The 18,842-nt window shown below is 49.3% G+C and overlaps 1 protein-coding gene across 1 annotated transcript in view; it reads right to left on the bottom strand.

The window, feature by feature from the left end:
• CBL (Cbl proto-oncogene) overlaps positions 1-18,587 on the bottom strand; it is a 40,002-nt gene extending 21,415 nt beyond the window's left edge. The window contains exons 1-2 of the mRNA XM_083808643.1: positions 18,287-18,587; positions 11,834-12,081 (exon numbers count right to left, since the gene is read on the bottom strand). Coding sequence (XP_083664769.1) covers positions 11,834-12,081; positions 18,287-18,433 — 395 coding nt within the window. The 5' untranslated portion in view covers positions 18,434-18,587. The remainder of the gene's footprint in view (positions 1-11,833; positions 12,082-18,286) is intronic.
• Between the last annotated feature and the right edge of the window lie 255 nt (positions 18,588-18,842).

Genomic DNA, 18,842 nt, shown 5'->3' with positions numbered 1-18,842 from the left:
TTCCTCATAAAGCATCCAGTTGCCAAGCCTGGGCTAAAAGAATATTTTAACAAGTGCGCTCCTTTATTTTAATGAGCCAAGTTACACATTTGTTAACGAACACAGACCAAATAAACGCTTCCAGTTACAGTGACATTTACAGCCTGCAGTTACAGACACCATTTTTTATTGGCACATCAGTTCGGTTATTATGATGCTATTTTATGTTCAGTAACATCAACCGTCCTCATCCCCATTGCTTCAGCCATACAGAAGCAAGCGTTTTCCAGAAAAAATGGTAATATTTCCAAAGAATGGCTAAATGACCAGAGATTCCCAAATGTTTTGAGCCACCAGCAGCCTTCCCTGTTTCTTACAGACTGCAGTTTGCCCCCTTGGCAGACTTGAACAAGCAAGAACACAAATAACACAAACACCGGCACCGAGAGCTGAACCACAGGCTGGGAATCGCTGACCTGGGCGCCTGAATCCCCCTGGCAGTCAGGATTCAGACACCCATCACACGAGCGTTTTTGGTAACGTTACCCAGGGACCACAAGCCACATCAGTTGCTCCCCTCGCTGCTCGTGACCGAGCCGAAGGCGGCACCTGCAGCAGCTTCAAAGGCGGACCGGTGGCGTGCTTCTGTGTCGTGCTTCAGTCCGCAGATGGAGCAGCAGCTACGGTTTGGGTGGGATTTCCTCCGTTCCCCCGAGCGCTTCACACGCACATGCTAAGCACTCGGCACCTTGGCAGATACCGAACCAACCACACACAATGAGGGAAAGCTCAGAAAGCCAACCGTTTTTCCACTCCATACAGTAACCAAATACTTTACTAAGAAACATCTGCAGCCCTAGCACGGAGGCACAATTCCGTCCGCACAGGCGATGTAACGGAGCCATTTCTTCAGCAGAAACACCTCCAGCTGCAGTGACAGCAGCCCCCAACACCGTGCTGCCTTGACACAGGTCTCAAGGAGCTGCCCCAGGGAAGGCGATCCAGCAGGGCTGTGTCTTTGGGTACCCAGCGCTTCGTTGTCAGCTCCCCAGGGTGCACGGACACGTCCCTTCGTCCTCCCTCTGCTGCTGTGGTCGTGGTGCTTCGCTCCTGGCCGGCTGTGGGCCGTGCTCCACGCGTCCTGGTGAAGGCAGGAGCCAGCCGGGCGCTTCCACTTGCCCCCAGGCTCCTCGCTGCTCTGCTCCTCCCTCCCCCGGACCCCGAGCTGATTTTTCTTTTCCCGTTTCCTGTTTGCTGGACAAAAGCTTTTTTTCTACGTACGGGCTCAGTGTTGCAAAGCCGTTACCGGCAGAGGACGGCTTGAATCGCGGCACTGGCTCCTCCAGCTGCAGCGATGCCATTAGTTAAATGGCTTCAAGCGACCAAGTCAGACAGCACCCAACGGGACTGGAGCAGGACTCCAACACCATCCTTACCTCGAGGCCATGGGAAGACAGCGCTGCCACTTGTGCCACCGCCAGCCACAGCTTTTGTTTTCTTCCAGCATCCCTCAACTCATCCCCAGGGCAGTCCTGCTCTTCACATATAGCGAGGAGGAGAACAACCGGGAGATCGATGGGCACAGCACCATGTCATGTGCCACGATTCGAGACGCACCCCACGGCTGTGAAACTGTTTTACTGAAAGCATGCTACAAACACCGCTGTACGGAAGGAATGAGGAGCTGCAACAAGACAACCAACTACGAAATGCTTCACTTTTTTGAAGTTGCGGTGCACACTCCTTATTCAAGACCAGGTTTTCAAATTGATTTTGTATTTGCGCTCCTGCTGGCTTCGGTAAAACCTGTGAACACGGGGTCTGCACTAATAACATTCAGCACCCCTAGGGATAGGCTGCTGTCAGCAAAGATTCTTCAAGGGAAGCTAGGACTTGAACACAGCCACACCTCCACCATGGCCCTGAAACAAATAACATCACTCAGCTGCCCTGGTTAAAACACAAATGCCCCATTCCATACAAGCAGCAGCAAACAGAGTTAAATTACAAGTCAGTTATGAAGACTAAGAGGGTAAAAAACTCAAATCAGGACACCTGAGTTACTGTAAAACCATCCTACCCGAAACTTAAGTGAAGGCTCTCTATATGTAAACTTGGCTGCTTTAAAGGGCACGACCCAAAGTTCATCTCACAGCAAGAAATGCAATCTCAGTACGTGGAAAAACGACTACGAGCATTTTTTAAAAAATGCAAAGCACGCTCATTCAGTCTCATGGAAAATTAAGGAAAAAAAAAGCATTAGAGAGGATGTGGGAGGATCTGACAATTTAACACTAACTCATTGACTCAAAGTCAGGGCTCCTAAAAGCGATGACGCACTTTCTAATTGTTTTTGTTTTCACAGAATTAACACATGCACCTCGGACAACGCCGATACACCACTTCCTTTCCTCAGAAATGCTACATTTATATGGTAAAGGGAGGACAGATGACTGTCTTGGAATTGAGACGATTACTCAGACTGAGGTAAACCACCCCAATGCTGTACTATTCCTTGCTATTGTTGAAAATTTGTGTTTTTTCCAACAAATCAGGACCCAAAACAGTTCTTGCAGCACTGCAGCCTTATGCCCCTGTGGCACCCCACGCCGAGCTGCGAGCACACCATAATTATTTCAATAGCAGAGCAATTAATGCTTGCTTCTCTGTAAATCCCACATCAACAACCCTATTGATGGATACAACTTCCTTCAGGACCTGGACATTCTTCTCAATATGAGATCATATTAAGTCTCCTAGAGGCAAAAAAAACAGTAGGTTATTTACTTTATTTTACAGGTGAGGCAGCTGAAGCATGGACAGGCAGTGCTGGAAAGCAGAATTACAGCCAGGGAATTTCTAATCTCCTATCGTGTGCTCATCATTGCAGAATGCCACTCGCTAAGTACTACTGCAAGACATCAGAAGTAAGGAAATACAAGTTTCCTACCCTCTCACTTCTAGGGTTACTGTGTAATTATACAGTTACCAGATGACATTTAGGAGACAGGCTCAGTATCCATACAGGTAACTGGAAGCATATGCTCCCAGTACTTAATAATTTGAAACAAACAAAAAAACCCTCAGCTTTTGGGTTCTGCAAACAGCCAGTATTTTTTCCTGCAACCACTTTCCATATTTGAGTTCAAAAAAAGTCAGCTTTTTTAACAAGCCCCCAACAAGTAAAATGCACGTTTCAGAAACCACAAAGGCAGGAGGTTATCACATAACACATGCTTTTCAGATGTTACCAGCTATGCACCAGACATTAGCAGTTAGCCTCAATTTGAGCAGATAGGTGGCTGCACCTGGCTCCAGAAAGAACAACTGGATCTGATATCCTACAACCACACCAGCAAGAAGTTTGCCGTGTGCTCTTCATGTTAACACGAAACTCCAGCCTGCTCACATCAGCAGCGAGTCGAAATGCTTGAGGTGATCCCAAGCTGACTTTTATAACGCAGACAGCTTCAGAGTCCTCTATGCACAGTAATCAGCTTTAAAAATAGCAACAACGGAACTACTTTCAACAAAACGTGCAAGACAGGAAGCGAATGAAATTCCATTTAACTATTGCTAGCTCAACAGAAGCCGCCCCACAGAGCGGCGCGGGGCCGCTGCTCGCAGAACGGCTCCTCACCGCCTGAATTTGCACAGCAGGGACAGGAGGAACACAGGGGCTGTGGGACGAGGTATCCTCAGCCCTATGTACCCCACAAGAGCACCCGGCTCGAGGCATCGGGAGGCACGATGGCAGCACAACCTCGTCAGGAGAGCCTGCAAACACCATCTCAGATCCTCACCTGCTCAGCATCTGCTCCAAGCCCATGCTGCTGCTGCTGGGAAGACTCCCCCTTTTTTTAAAAACACAATTAAGTCTTATATTCACTGCCAAAAATGCAATAGTTGACTACTGAAAGGCGGTCTCTGCACCTCTGCATGTAGTATGTCTTTCCAGTCTCTCTTTCCTTCCCATCAGAACTGGTTGCACCTATAAAGCAGCAAGAAATTCTAGAGGCTAATTCCTTTTTCAGTGCACTAGATTTTACAGGTCAAAAAACTATTACATGAAAAATGCTTCCTTACAGTCTTCTGAATCCTGACACCTGCCAACCAACATACAGAGACAGTTAAATACACCAAATTCTGCACGCAGAGCGTGACGGTCACCTTCAGATGTCACACACAGCATGCCGCAAGTGACCAGAAAACCTTGGCAGAGTCACACATGGCTGCGATTGATCTGGAGCAGTGACCACCACACTACAGCAGACTGCCCAGGAGCACCAACCTGTTGGCCTTTAGAGGGTCTGCACTTCTTACTCCAGGCACAAACGCTACTTGGACATTTTTAACAAGCTAGATGTCTGTCAGCATTGGGAGGGTAAAAACCACCCATGTTTTCCTGGATTTATGTATTATAGAAAGTACTTAAAAGAAAATACTTACTTTGACCTGATTAGTGGTTTTTAAAGAGCTCAACACATCTGATTAGTGGGGTCTTGAAAGCGCCCTGAGGATTGACAAGACAAAGGACAGCCTCGCACCCACGTACCAGCGTCATCTGCTGACCTGATTATGGGGGCTACACAGCAAGACTTCCTGGCCATATATCTGTATCTGGGCTCTTCACACTGGAGTTAAAAGTGCATATTTCTGCAGCTATGTGCTACAATCAAAGGGAAGAAGGAGGCACAAAACCCTCATCTCCAGCCCAGGGGAGACTCCATACTTCGCATTCGGTCTCCGGCCTCAGTTATCACAGAGCAGCCTGGGACTCCTTGGAGGCAGCCTGTGAGCTCCACCATTTCACCCCCAACCAACATCCTGTCGAAACACCAAACCCAAGATATTTCATGACACAAATACCCCAGTACAAACAGCCAACCCCAGAGCAGGCCTGCTCTCCAAGCTGCAGCCACCAGGCCCGCAGCAGACGGCAGCGCTGGCCTGGAGACAACCGAGAGCTGCAGCCAGCTCCCCCCTCGTAACCCCGGTGTCCCCTCCATGGGTGGCAGCGAGTGACATTGTCCCAGCATGTGGGTGACATGTACCGGGGGGGCAGCCCAACCCTGCTGCTAGACGGGACCAGGCACTGCCAGCAGCTCACACCAGGCCCCACCACAACACCCTGAGGGCCGTGACTACCGTCCCCTTCCCATCGACAGAAACCCAAAACGTGGCATCTTGGCCCTTGGCACACAGGCCAGGCACCCAAGAAACACGGCACAGTTGCCAAGAAGCAGAATCAGATTGTTGCCAGCTTCGAGAAATCTATCCACGCTTTAAAAAATAATTACTACCAGCTAAACAATGCACTTGTACTTTCATCCACAAAAGCAAGTCCGCAGAGTTAGCCCTCTGTACAACTCTACAATTCTATAAGGTCTGAAAGCAAAGAAGCTGACAGGAATAAAAAGTTTACTGCACAATAAGGAAGTAATCTGGAAGGTTACCTTTGTCCATAAACTGATTTTCAAGATAGTGGTCCAATTGGATGCAAAGGCAACTAAAATGAATATGAATTTAAGCCAATTATGTTAAATCTTATCTGAGTTCCATAATTATCACCTAAACCAGCAATTGAAAGCCAAATTAAAGAGAAATAATTTACATTCCTCTCTCCAACAACATTTAAATGATAATGAATTTCTTCTTGGGTAATAAGCAGTTAGTGTTCATATGCTGGAGCCTGGCAAGGAAACCTTTCTTGTGGGCAGCTTTGGAGCTTGTTCTTTTCTTTAAGATGTTCTAATTTAAATGCAGATGCAGACTTCACACTAATGGGTTTTGTTAATAAAAAAGTCCTAGCTGCATTAGAAGGAAGTGACAGAAGGAGGACTCGCATGCACAACTTCAGTTTCATATTCTGTCACATCTTTTTCGCTGGGCAGAAGTGCATGTGTGTGAGCTCTCCAAAATACACAATCAGAGCACCAACCTCCCCCAGAGGGCATCCCTAGTTCACGCCATAATGCAAGTGTTTTCCAACTTTTTCTCTTTAAATTCCAGTATTTTTTTTCCAAGTCATTCTTCATGCATTTCCTTCCCCTTCAGGGATATGCACGGTCATTTCCAGTAGGCATTAAATATTGGTAGCTTTTTCCTGTGTAAATTAGTAAGTCTTCATACTAGAGCTAGAGAAGGATACGAAATCCTGCTGAGCCAGCATCCTTTTAAGACTGTTGTCAGAAAGACAACAGCTAAATGCAGACTAGCTTCCCAAAACCGTCTGCACTTCCACGTTACATGGAGAGGGCTTATGACATTCCCTGCCTAACCCCATTTTCTCCTCCGCGGATACATTAATTTTGTTAACAGTTTGTTTTCCAAAGTATGCAAGCTGAACGAGCAAAATAACTCGTGCTATTTCCTAAACATCCAGTCTACATCCTGAGTAATTACTTCTTCTCAGCCTTTCACCTACCCCCACCCTCCCGCTTACATAACTGCATTCTCACGTGGAAACATTTGCAACGGGCTGACCTTATTTAGAAAATAACTTCTGAATTTTCCTTCATAACAGGCTGCGTTAACATCCTCAGTATAGTTGATTCCGTGGTGAAAACGAGGTTCTCCCCCCTAATTCATCCTCTCCCAAGGAACAGAGGATTCCTCTCCCAGTCTACTTAAAGCAAGTTATTTCCCTGCCCTGCCGCGTGAAGTATAAATAATCTATTTACAAAACTGCAAGAAAGCTGCTGCTATGAGTAATTTATGTAGGGGGGCAAACTGACAAATGGCAGCTCTTCTCTGCAAGTAAGAGATCTGGAGAAATAACAGCTTTCTGTAGTAGAAACAAAAAAAGGACAACCACCGAGTCTCTAAATTAAACTGCAATCAAGAGTTTAGGCAAGTTCAGCATGGTCAGAGTAGTGCCACAGCACTGTCAGTCAATGGAACCATCACACTGCAGGAAAAAGATACACATGTTCGACCAGTTTTTGCTACCATTATTTAAAAAGTAAACTCAGGAAATTCACGGTATTTACAGGGTCACAGAAGTCACATTTACCACTGTAGGCAGCCCAGCAAGCTACTCAGAGCTAAGCTTGGGCACCTTTCTCCTTTGGATACAGACCTGTTAATTGTCCTCTACAGAATTCCTTTTATTGCACTGCTCCAGCTACACAGGCTACAAACGTCACCTCTGGGTGGCATGTTATTTATTTTAAAGTGACAAGTCTTATATGCCTCCTGCATTAGGCAGCAGTAAAGAATACGAGCCAACGGTTTCCGAAATGTTTGTGGTCCTCGAGAAAACCTGCTATTTACTGAATGACTTACCTTTGGCTCATTGCAAATATACGACAGAATATTAAGAATGCTTAACTCTTGAAATACCACTTGCTTCCAATACCAAGCCCTGCAGATGTTACCATTTCGGCCTACCAGATGCCCAAATCTACAGTCTGGTTTTTAGAGCGCACACCGCCATCAGCAAGGGCAACCAAAACAAGCTCCCAAACCGCCAGTGCTCGGAAGAATAACGCAGTACCCCCACCAAACAAAAGCTCTACTCGGAAGTCACCAAGTTGAATCATATCTGCTTGCCTACTCGGTCTATAAACAGAAACCAGAAGTTACCACATGTACTTAATTAGTCAGGAAACGCATGCATGGCTTTAGAAGCACCCTCAACAGTGTTAATTTTTAAATAGAAATGCAAGTGAGCTAAAGCAGAATTTGAATAGCATCTGCAAAGCTCTCCTGATACAATAAGCAGGCAGGTTCCCTTCACCAAAACTGCAGTGTGAGTTTGTGCAAGCTCATAGCAATTTCAGGTGAAGGCCTGCACATCAAAACCGCACTGCTACAGAGCCAGCACGGCCGTTACAGTCCCAGGAAAAGAAAGCAAGCCATCGAGTGCTGACAGCGTTGGAAGTCGTGCTAACTGTGACGTTAGCCACAACAGGAGGACGCTTTCAGCACAGTGACAGTTAAGGTATTACACAGGAGAGCTGAATTCACTTCTAACAGCCCTATGATTGCAACGAGACTCAAATTGAAGGAACAAAGACTCACCCACATCCGCGAGCGCTGCGAGCGTTCGCACGAGCCTCTCCTAGCCCTGCTCTCAGCACCCCTGCTTCTCTGCTCTAGTTTCAACATCAGAGGGTCGTACATCCAGCCTTCTGTTCTGCTCCTTGCAAATACACCCTTAAACTTTCAATACGCAAACGCAATCTTATTCGTACTTCTGGGTTTTAAACTAAGCCTGCCTTAAGCAAACACCAAACAGCATCCATATTACACTCCCACACAGCCTACCCTGAACACACACAACACAGTGTACCGAAACACTCGACACTGACACACATCTTGCAGCTATTACAAGCTCTTAGGGCAGCACAAGCAGCTACGGGACGTGGTGCTCTGCAGCCGTGCTCCAGTTCTGCCTTCGTCCACCACGGAGGTGCATGCTGGAGAATCGCTGAGAAGTTTAAGAGGAAATGCACACAGAGATTTAAAAATAATAAAAATAAAAGCTTGATGCTCAAGAGATCGGGACAAACCTGATCCTACAATCTAAGGAGACTTCAATCATTTTTAATTGCTGGTGTGTTTGCTAGCAGCAAACACCTGCATAGCTTGCACACTAGTTATGCAAACATCAAAATAGTGACTTTTCTTTACAGCAAGAGACCTCTGGGGGAGGAAAACAACAGCACACACAACAGGAAACAAACTGAATGCTAAATCTGGAAGACAGGAAGAAAGAAACTTCAAGGACAACGGGAAAAATGTCAGAAAGTCAAGAAAAAAAACGATTATTCAGTACACCAAATTAGATTTTTAAAGGCATGTTTTCAAAACACTGCAGACTAACATTAGCAGTAAGCTTGCATAAGATCAAGAGCAAAACAGATTTTTTATATATACATAAGCGCACACACACGCTGCCATGAGTATATTTCCAATGAATACCAGATTCAAGTTATATTTGTTTGCTCTACAGGCTGCTGACAATCTTCCAGAAAGTTTCTCCCACGCTTTGGATATTTGAACTCATTCATTCTTACAAAGCAAAAAAAAAAAGTTTTCCTTCAACTCCTAACAAGGTGAGAAAATCTGTCAAGCTTATTCACTTCTTTATAAACATTTTAAATCTAAAGGTGCATTTATAGCAAAATTTCTTTTAACTAAGTTTACGAAGAAAGAAACAAGTAGCATCTCAAGTCATCAGGTGCCAAAAGCCCACACAAGCAAGCAGCCCGATGCTGGAAGTGCTGTAATTATCGGATTCCCAGCTGAAGCAGAAGTGTCATCCTTGGTGCAGAGGTCTCTCTTGAATCAGCATATGATTCATACGCACAGCCTACCCTAACCTCTTCCTTTTCTACAACAAAATTAGAGAATTGAGAAAGTTACCATAGTCATTACCAGCACCGGGAACGGGGCGTCTCGCCCTTGGTGCCAAAACAGTAACTGCTAATTCCTGGGCTGAGCGAAAAGCGAAGGAAAATGGAACAAGACTAGCTGGGATGTGATTCTGATTTCACGCTTACGTTTATAAGTCTCACCACAGTTGCTTCCCTGGTAAGCTGTTTATTCATAAACAGTACAATTAGAAATTCTCCAAAGCCCCGTCACCCCCTGTCAGCAAGCATCCTCTACTGGAATCCACTTTAAGCTTATTGATTTGGATCCCCACCCTCCTCTTTTCACTCAGTTTGACTGCAAACTGAATAAGGAGTTTTTCCAGGGTGATTTAACACTCCGGAAATATTGCTCCTTGCTCCGCTCTGAAATAACAAGGGACACGAGGTGAGATGTTGAACTTACTGACACGGCTATCTACCATTTGCTCATCAGATGTTCCTTGTTTATGATCACAACACACACACAGCTAACCAGAACAAAGCTCACAGGCAAGGGTTTCATATACCCTCTTAGCCTATTTCTGGAGGCAATAGTCAACGTTCCAGAAAATAACATCACCTGTATTATACGGGAGCAATGTAGAAATCATGAGTGATAAATGCTCCTTAAAATATTTCAGGAACAACCTGTTGCACTGTAAAATCATTGTCTTCAGTGACAATCTGTGCTGTCACTATCTCAAAGGACAATCCCATAGAATGACCAGTTCCAGCAGAAGACGCAGAGATCAATTTTAATTGGTTTAATCAATTCATTCACAGTAAAAAGTGCTTTTCATACTGTAGCTCACTTGGACCTGAGCGAAGGCACAAAACCCCTCCACAATTTTCCACTAAATATTGCCTCATCCCCAAAACACAGCAGGTTAATGAAGTCTTCCCCCATACTTGTTACACCCATGTGATCTTCTATAATACTTGATGAGAATTCCACCTAGCACCATCGCCCCCAAACTCACCCAAACTTGCAAGAAATGTGTGAGGAGCCAGTTGTGTCTACAGAAACCACATTCTCCCCAAAAGGGGAAAAAGAAACACCCGCCCCACACATCTAACTCTTGAGTCTGCACATTACGCCAAACCTAGTTCCTGAAGGCCTCATACAGAGAACTAAACTTCTTTTAAAAGAAACAAAGATACCGCACGAAGTGCTGTATTTACACTCCCAAACCCTGCCTCAAACAAACTAAGAGGAAGTCTAATCTCACAAAGCGACGCTAAGCAACAATGCAGATATATATATTTATATATATATATATTTCTTGATTCATTCTTGAACAGTGGCAGTGAGAAACAAGGCAGCATTAACAATGACTTCCATACCCACTATCACAGGCTGTTGGAGTTCAGCATTATAGAACAAGCTACAGGGAGTTCAATGCTATACCAGAAACATGTGCCAGCACTTCTTTTTTCTTCCCCCCCGAAATAATTCAAGCAAGTAGTTGCCAGGGCGTTAACCACATATTCTCCCCAGGGCAATTATGCTCAGCTACTGGGTTGTTTTCACTTTCTTCTACTGTTTTTTTAATTCGATGCCTACTGCAAAATCCTGAAATGAGTTTAAAATTACAAGCGCATGCTTTGTATCTCTGTCCATTACACCCGGCTGCCAACAGTTAGACAAACACGTTGGATCGGCGTTTCCCAGAGCCTTACCCTTCTCCTAAGCCACCCGAGCTTGCCTTTCCTTAAACTTAAAGGAAGGGAAGCGCCAGCTTTTCAAGTACAGTGTAGTGCTCATCCAATTCACGCTATTTTGAATCAAGCAAAGCTTATTTCCAAATACAGTTGCAGTCTCCTTCTCCACCTGTCCTTTTCAGTAAGCATTTCGCCTTTAAGATATGACTTCTGAACAACAACAAAAAAAACACATTCACAAGACTGCTCGCGCCCTGATCTACCTTAAATAGCAAGTTTTCAATGTATGAAGGTTTAGGGGTTTTAGTACAATGCCTTATTTGCACAAATTGAGGTTATTTTACTTCCTCCCCCTCCCTTGGAAACAGTTTCTAGAAAAAGGAAAAATTCCAACAAAGCCTAAAGATGATTCCTTTGCTACATATAACATAAAATATTCTTCTGTTTCCTAAAATGGCCACAAAGGTTATTCTGAACCTTACCATCCTCTCTTGTAAGGTATTCCCTATGGGAGAAGGCAAAGGAGTGCAAAATCTTTCCACAGCACCCTTTATTGTGCTTATTTATATTGTGCTTTATTTATTTTATTTATGAATGGAGCACACCTGAACCAGACAACAGCTAAGGCTATGCAGGCTCTGAACGCTTACTCTGCACTCTGATTCCAACGCAGTTACGTATATTTTACTTAAGACTCCACACTTAGCCTTAAATTTATGCCAAGCCCGCTCTGACGCGCAGACAACATGCCATTCTGCACACATCTGTTCAAGCCCTTGCTCCCTAAAGCAAATTCACATCACGGGTATTTGAAACCATTTCCCCGTTACCTAGGTTGAGAGTTCTCCTCGTACATCCGCTCCTTCCCTTCCTTGAAGAGGCTGATGGTCTGCTTGGTTTTCTTCATCAGGTTCTCCATGAACACCCGGAAATACTCGTTTTCTCCCAAGGTCTCCATCTTCCCCTCGTAGCGCGACAGGATGGTCCGGAGGTGCTGGTAGGTATCAGGCAGCAGGTCGAGGATGTAGGGCGGGCTGTTCTTCAGCGCCAGCTTCGGGTTCTGGCACAAACGCACCACCTACGGTTAATGGAGAACACTCATTTTTAATACTTAAAAAAAAAAATCAAGCAGTGATCAGTCACTTAAAGACAGCTCAGGGTTACTGACGAACGCAATACACCGAAACCTTCGCTCCCAACAAGCCGCGTTTGGTGCTTGAGTCCAGGCAGGGAACCCAGCCACCATCATATCCACAGAGCAAAACCCCCAGCAGACAGATGGCTATGTTTTATGAGGTTGCTTTTCACCCCACATTCATCTTAAAAAACAAATTCAAGAAGATTCAGTATATTGGGTTTGCAGTGGCAAGGACGTAGCTGACCACCGGCGTGCCTATGACTTGCTGCCACGGGCTCTGAGCACGTCCACAGGCCGAATTTCACCTCTCCAGCTGCCCTAACTTTGGCTACCAAAGCAACTTCTCACCCTGACCCTTATTTCAGGAGGAACACACCCACACAGCAAGGTCCCACTGCTACAGGTAGAGCAGCACGCCAAAAGTTTCTTGAAGGCGGCAGCGCTCGAGGAATCTCCTCTCCTTGCCCTTCAATAGTGCAAGGACTACGGGGAACAGCTTTTCAGGGATAATTATGGCCATCAAGGAAGGATGAAGGCAAAGGAAATCATCTGTGCAAGAATGAGAAGGAAGCTGTAGCATGATGGACGTGATGTAGGGGAAAGCTTGGTAAAAATTTAGCTCATGAGGATTTCTATTCCCACTTACGCATCAGCCTGGCTTCAAGTAGACAAGCCAACAACTTCAAGTAGACAAGTCTCATAGAAAAATGGAATTCTGCGTAATAATTTGTGCCTTTTTAAAAAAAAAAAAAAGCACAGCATATTCACAGCTCTTCTGGTACTAATAATTAGGTTAAAGGGCTATTAGATGACCATACCCTGTCTGCTGCTTGGCCCACAGCTAAATATCTAACTCCTCTTCCTTCCCAGCCCCAAGTTCTCCTTTTTTAACGCAGTCAGATCACATTCTCAAAGAACCTGAATACGTCAGCCCAGAGTTTTGCCATCTAAAGAGAATTTTTAGGTTGACTGACGGAATAACTGCATTTTTAGGCACTTCTACATCCTGCACTTCAGGTGTAAGTAACAAGGAGAATACTGCTGTTCAGACCTCACAAGCAAATCGAGATCCAAGCTGAACTTAGCACAGGTCCTTAATGGACACACCAACAGCTCAGGATAATAAGTTTCTGATTGGGGAGGGTAGAAGAAGCCTCTTCACCATCCTGCATTGCCAAAATTTTCTATTACCTACCACAAAAGACAGGCAGAAATGATGGCACAACGGCAGTTAATAACATCACTGGTGCACCGTCGGTTGTAAGAAGTACTGAAACTCTTCTGCCATCTCCATCAGGCTCGAGAGGAAGGCCAGTACAAAATACCCATATTGCTCCCTCAGGTTCATGTTATCTGGCAGCTTAATACCAAAGCACACAAACGAGGTCTCAACTAACGAGGCTTGCAGGCACAAGGGCATCGCGGGTATCGAACAAGGCGGTCCTTGCGCAGCGCGCCATGGCCACCAAGTCCTGCGAGGCCTGCAGGAGCAGTCAGCTGGTTCCCTACAAGGCACGCTTAAACGCCCACTTCCCTTAAAAACCCAAGGGGCGTTGGAAAGTGAAGTAATTTATTCCAAAAAGAGAACTTCAGCATTTCACTCTGTCACTCGGGGAACATGCAAAAAGCAACCTCGTGGGGTTAAGTGGTGGCTGACTCCGAGCAGTGCCCGTATTCAGAGCTGGGGGAGAAGGGAAGGGCACCGGGCTGCTAAAAAATCAAGCAGAAAATCTGCCTGCCCTTTAGGAAAGTCCTTGCTGAAAAAGCCTCCCCAAAAATAGATGGAAGCACATCTACCAACGAGCCCCTGCCCTTGGAGGAGGCGGACGTGCGTTCGAAGTCCCGACCAGGAGACTGGTGGTCACACCAAGACTTATCCGATGGATTTTGGTGCCTCGATCGCTGCTTCCTCGGAGCCTGTGAGCACTGTAGAGCCGACCACATGAACACGTCTGTCCCCTGCACGAAGCCAGTTCCCCTGCACAGGGCAGACAGATCCCAACCGCGCTCCTCAGACCCAGCCGCGCTGCGTGCTGGAGGGCGAAATCACTTCTCCCACCGAGGCCGTTTACTGCCCGGTGGGTTTAAAGGCTTCGAAACAGGCGGTACGAGGAAGCCACATAAAACAAGCGTGCAAGTCCTGCTCCCGGGCTCCGTGACAGAAATGGGGTTGGCTGCTGCCCCCAAGCCCCCAGCTGCGGAGGCAGACCCCGAAAGTCAGCGACGGGCCCAACCTCGGGAGCAATCCGAGGTTTCCTCGCAGCAGAAGCACGTCCTGCAAGCCACTCAAAGCCTCGACCGAACGTTTCACAAGCCGTGACTTGCAAGGATACCTAAAATAGCTCGCAGCAGGGCCAGAGCAGCTTTGATTTTATTATCAAACGAGCTTCTCGATTTACCAAGTCGCCCCAAACCAGCTCAGATAAGGGTTTAAACAGAGCTACTTCACAGGAACCGCTGCCTCGTGAGCCCAGCCGCTTGTTCCCCCCGCAGCAGCGGCCCCGGGGCCTTGTGTGCGTCCCTCCAGGGGCTGGCAGCAGGGTGATAGTGCCCGAGGAGATGTCCCCAGCCCCAGGAGCAGCAATGGGGAAGGAAACAGAGCAAGCAGCACATGTTTCGTTAGGTGTGACGGCAGCAAGCACAAGCAACCCGTGGTTTTAAGCTGTCTCAGCTCATCCAAGTTGCCCTGGGTTCTGCTTCGTGCTCTCAGGAGCAAGGCTTCTATGGAGGCTTTGGGGTTTTCAGAGACACCAAAAGTGCTTCCAAAGCTCCTCAAGTTTAGCAAGAAGACTCTAAGAAGGAGACCTGGCAAGAATCCTAAACTTGACTTCAACAGTTTTTCATTTTTCAAAGTGAAGAAGAGAAAATAATAAAATCAACTTCGGTTCGTTATTGTCCCCATTTTCCCCACAGTTCGGACAAGCTACATTTCTTCCCTGAACAGCTCAATAACCAAGTTCTCTGGAAATCCCATCTCATCTCGAGCCGCCAGGGGAAGGGAAGCCGCCCAAACTTCCCCATCTCCTGCTGAACTTGTGTTTCACCTCCTTCTGCCGCAGCCCAAGTCACCTACAGTGGCACTTGTCTGCATCCGTCCCAGAAACGGAGCAACACCAGGCTGTGCTCAGAGAGGCTCAGCTCCCTGTCAGCTCCTCTTCCTCCTCCACGTCTCCCTACACACGCTCCACCAGCCCCTGACACCCCCCGTACCTCACCCTGGGCGTTTCGTGACCACCACCCCTGCCTCAAACGCCACCCCGAGCTCCGGCGGCCTGCAGCGCCCGCCGCCCGGATCCCGTTTGCAAGAACTGATTCACAGCTTCAGCCCTTCCCTTAAAAAAAAAAAAACACAAACTGGTTTCAACAGCCGATAGACCACCGGTTTTCTGACACCAGGCACCGCTTTATTTGCTGAAGACAGCGATAAGATGAGCGAGCACGATAAAAGCAAACCAAGAGCAGCTGAACCAAGCCGTGCGCTACCAGGTTCGAGCCCAGAAGGAAGCGAGTGCCGCTCTCTGCTGCGAGTTCGCCGGCTCAGAAAACATCTGGACTGCCGCGTCAGAGCTAAATCCATCACCTCCACCCAGCTGAGAGGAAGGTGAGCAGCCTCCTGCAGTGAGGGAGGGCTACCTGCACTACCCTACCACGCGCCACGGCAAGAGCGGCGCTCGGCACCACCAAAAAGCTGAGCTTCGGGGGGCCGAAGGACAGGAATGCGTCAGGCAGCTTAAGGAGAAGATCCTGAGGAGTATCTGCGCGAGAATCAGCTCGCATGGGAAATTCAGCAGGCACATCTTAAAGCGGAGAGGCACGAGCGCTTTGACAACACGGGCTAATTGCGCAGACTAACGAACCAGGTCGCGAACACGCCGGACGCACACAGATACGGCGCACGGGTCTGCAAGGCATGCATCACCCGTCAAACACGCACACTTGGTTATTGTTTGTTTGTTGTTTTTTCAGTTTGCACCTGTAATTTCATTTAATTGGCCCAGAAAGCTAACCCAATTCCGGCTGCTTCCACTCATTTATCCTTTCTCATCGCTACTTCCACAACCACTGTCTAGAAGCCTGGCAATTTGCTCCGCTATTAAACGGATTTCGGATCCAGACGTGTTCTAAGCGTGCATAATACAACTAAAATTAACCGAAATCAGGGGGGCTTCTCACGGTCACACCTTTCCTCCCGTACAAATCACACTGGACAACCTCTCTAGGACGGGAAGGATTAAGCCTAGAGCTGGACCTGTCAGAGGAGCAGAGCCGGGAAGCGTGCGCACGTTCGGATGAGGTTACTTTGACCCGTGGCAGACACAACGGTAGCCCTGGCTCGGCTTTTCTGCTGGTGATTTCATGGTGCAGAGGGCGGACAGCCAAGGCCCGGCTACGCAGACGCGGTGTGAATGCATCCCCCAACCACGCCAAGGGAATCAGAGCTTTCTGCAGGCCGTCTGCTCCGGACGGCCCAGCTGACAGAGTCAAACAGGGGTTGACATCCACATCCATCACGTCCACGCAAGAACGAAGATCTGCGTTCCTACAAGTTGCATCTGGGAGTTCGTTTCCAAGAGAGGCGCGTTCCTGAGCTCATCTCCAAGCCACCCGTCCCATGTTAGCACCCCTGCTTGCCCTCCGTGCGTATAAGGGGCAGCCACCGGCGCTTCCCAAAACACCTCGTGCTTTGTCCCCACCTCTCCCTGCGAAAGGTGACCAAAGCTCATCACGAGCACGGCAGGGCGCAACTACAAGCCATGCCTTTTGTTGAGCCAGCCAACACAAAGCGATTTCTTGGCACGGACGTAATTTAATACGTCTCGAAGAAACATCTTGAAGGAAAACCTACGCTGCCTTCCTCAGCGTTTGCTGCAGGAGGTTCAGACGCTGCGTGCATAAACAATGCGGGGAAAAGAGAGAAAAAGTTGAGATGCCTGAGCCTGGGGGGTAACGGGATGAGGAATGCCCACCAGCCCTGCTTGCCGTGCTCCCAGAGGGGAAGGAGGGGAGGCGACGCTCCCCAGGGACCGCCTGCAACTCGGGCGTCGCTTTTGGGCTAAGCCCTTAGGGGCCGTGCTGCCCCCAGCCCAGCATCACAAACCGCACCGCGCTCCCCGGCACGTCAAGCCCAGCCTCGGATCTCGGGGCTGAGCAGTGACAGCACTGGAAGATCAGGCAAAATCCTAGGGAAAACACGTCAGAAGGCTTTTAAATTTCTGCTCCTTTCTGGATACCTCTGCTCATATCACCGGGTCATTCCATAAATAACGTCGGGACCCGGACAAACCAACTGCTCGCCGGGATTTCCTAAAACAAAACCCTTCACCAGGCCACTAAGCCAAGGGCCATCTCTCCCCACCACCAGGCCCCGGGTTTCGCCGTCCTGCCCCCGGAACAGCCATTTCCTGGCATTTTAAAGCGGAGGAGGGGAGGGGAGGGCAGGCAGATGGCCCCCAGCTCCACGGCTCCTTCTCCTCGCACGGCTACACCAGGGGGCTTCCACCGAGACTTTTGGGGTTTATTAAGGAGCAGGAGCTGTGCTGAGCCCGGCCCCAGCCACACGTCCCTGGGGGCTCAGGGGACAAAGCTCTGCGCTGCCCCAAAGCAGGCTCCCAGCCTGCCCACCCAGCACAGGCCGAGACCCCCCCGGGGCACCCCAAAATTCACCTGCAGCGCCCCAGGGCCGGCCGACAGCCAGCCTCTGCCCATGGGATCATCATTGGGTGACCCCCCCACCCCAAATCACCTCCCTCCTCCCCCCCCCCAAAAAACCCTCCTTAACCACCACCCCCAAACCTCCCCCCTCCCCCCCACCCCAAAACCTCCCTGCTCCCTCCAGACCCGGCCCTAAAACCTCTCCCTTCCTTCCCCCCACGACCCCAAAACCTGCCTCCTCCTTACCCCATCACCCCAAAAACCTACCCCCCCACACCCCAAAACCTCCCCAATCCCCCCACCATTGCTGCCCACGGCCCCAGGGACCCCATTCCCCCCCCCCCCATCCCCAAAATACCCCCCAAATTCTCCCCCTAAACACCCCCCAATCCCCCATACCCCCCCCAAACCCTCCCCAAAATACCCCCCAAACCCCCCCAAGCCCCCTCCCAAGCCCTCCCCAGCCCCCCCCCAGCCCCATCCCCGGCCCCACCTTGTCCATGAGCTTCCAGCACTTCTCCACCATCTTCTTGTCCACGGCGCCGGGCTGGTGGGGGCCGAGGTGGTGGTGGTGCGGCTGGAAGGCGTCCTTCATCAGCCCGATCAGCCCCCCGGGGCCCTTCTTCAGCGGAGCCGACATGAGCGCGGCGCGGGGGCGGCTCCGGGCCTCAGGCCCTGCGGGGAAAGCGGCCGGGGAAGGGGGCGCTGCCCCTGGCCGGGCCGGGCCGGGCCGGGCCGGACGGGCGGCGGCAGCGGGAGCCGCGGAGCCGCGGGCGGTGGCGGAGGCGGCGGCGGCGGCGGGGGGCGCCCGGCTCCGGCCCCTGCCCCGCCCTCCGCCCAAGTGCCGCCCTCCGCGCGAGCCACGCCCTCGACCCCTCGGCCACGCCCTCCGCCGAGCGCCCATTGGTCGTTCCACCCCCCCGCCCGCCTCGCCCCGCCCACTCGACCGAGGAGGAGACGGCGGCTATTGGTCAGCGCCCGCGCACTGTTTCCCCCTCCCGCCGGCTGCGCGCAGGCGCGCGGGGAGCGGAGGGAGGCGCGGCGGCCAT

This window comes from Anser anser (assembly GCF_964211835.1).
Source record: "Anser anser genome assembly, chromosome: 22".
Lineage (NCBI taxonomy): Eukaryota > Metazoa > Chordata > Aves > Anseriformes > Anatidae > Anser > Anser anser.
The sequence above is the reverse complement of the archived record's forward strand: the minus strand, read 5'-3'. Positions and strand labels throughout refer to the sequence as shown.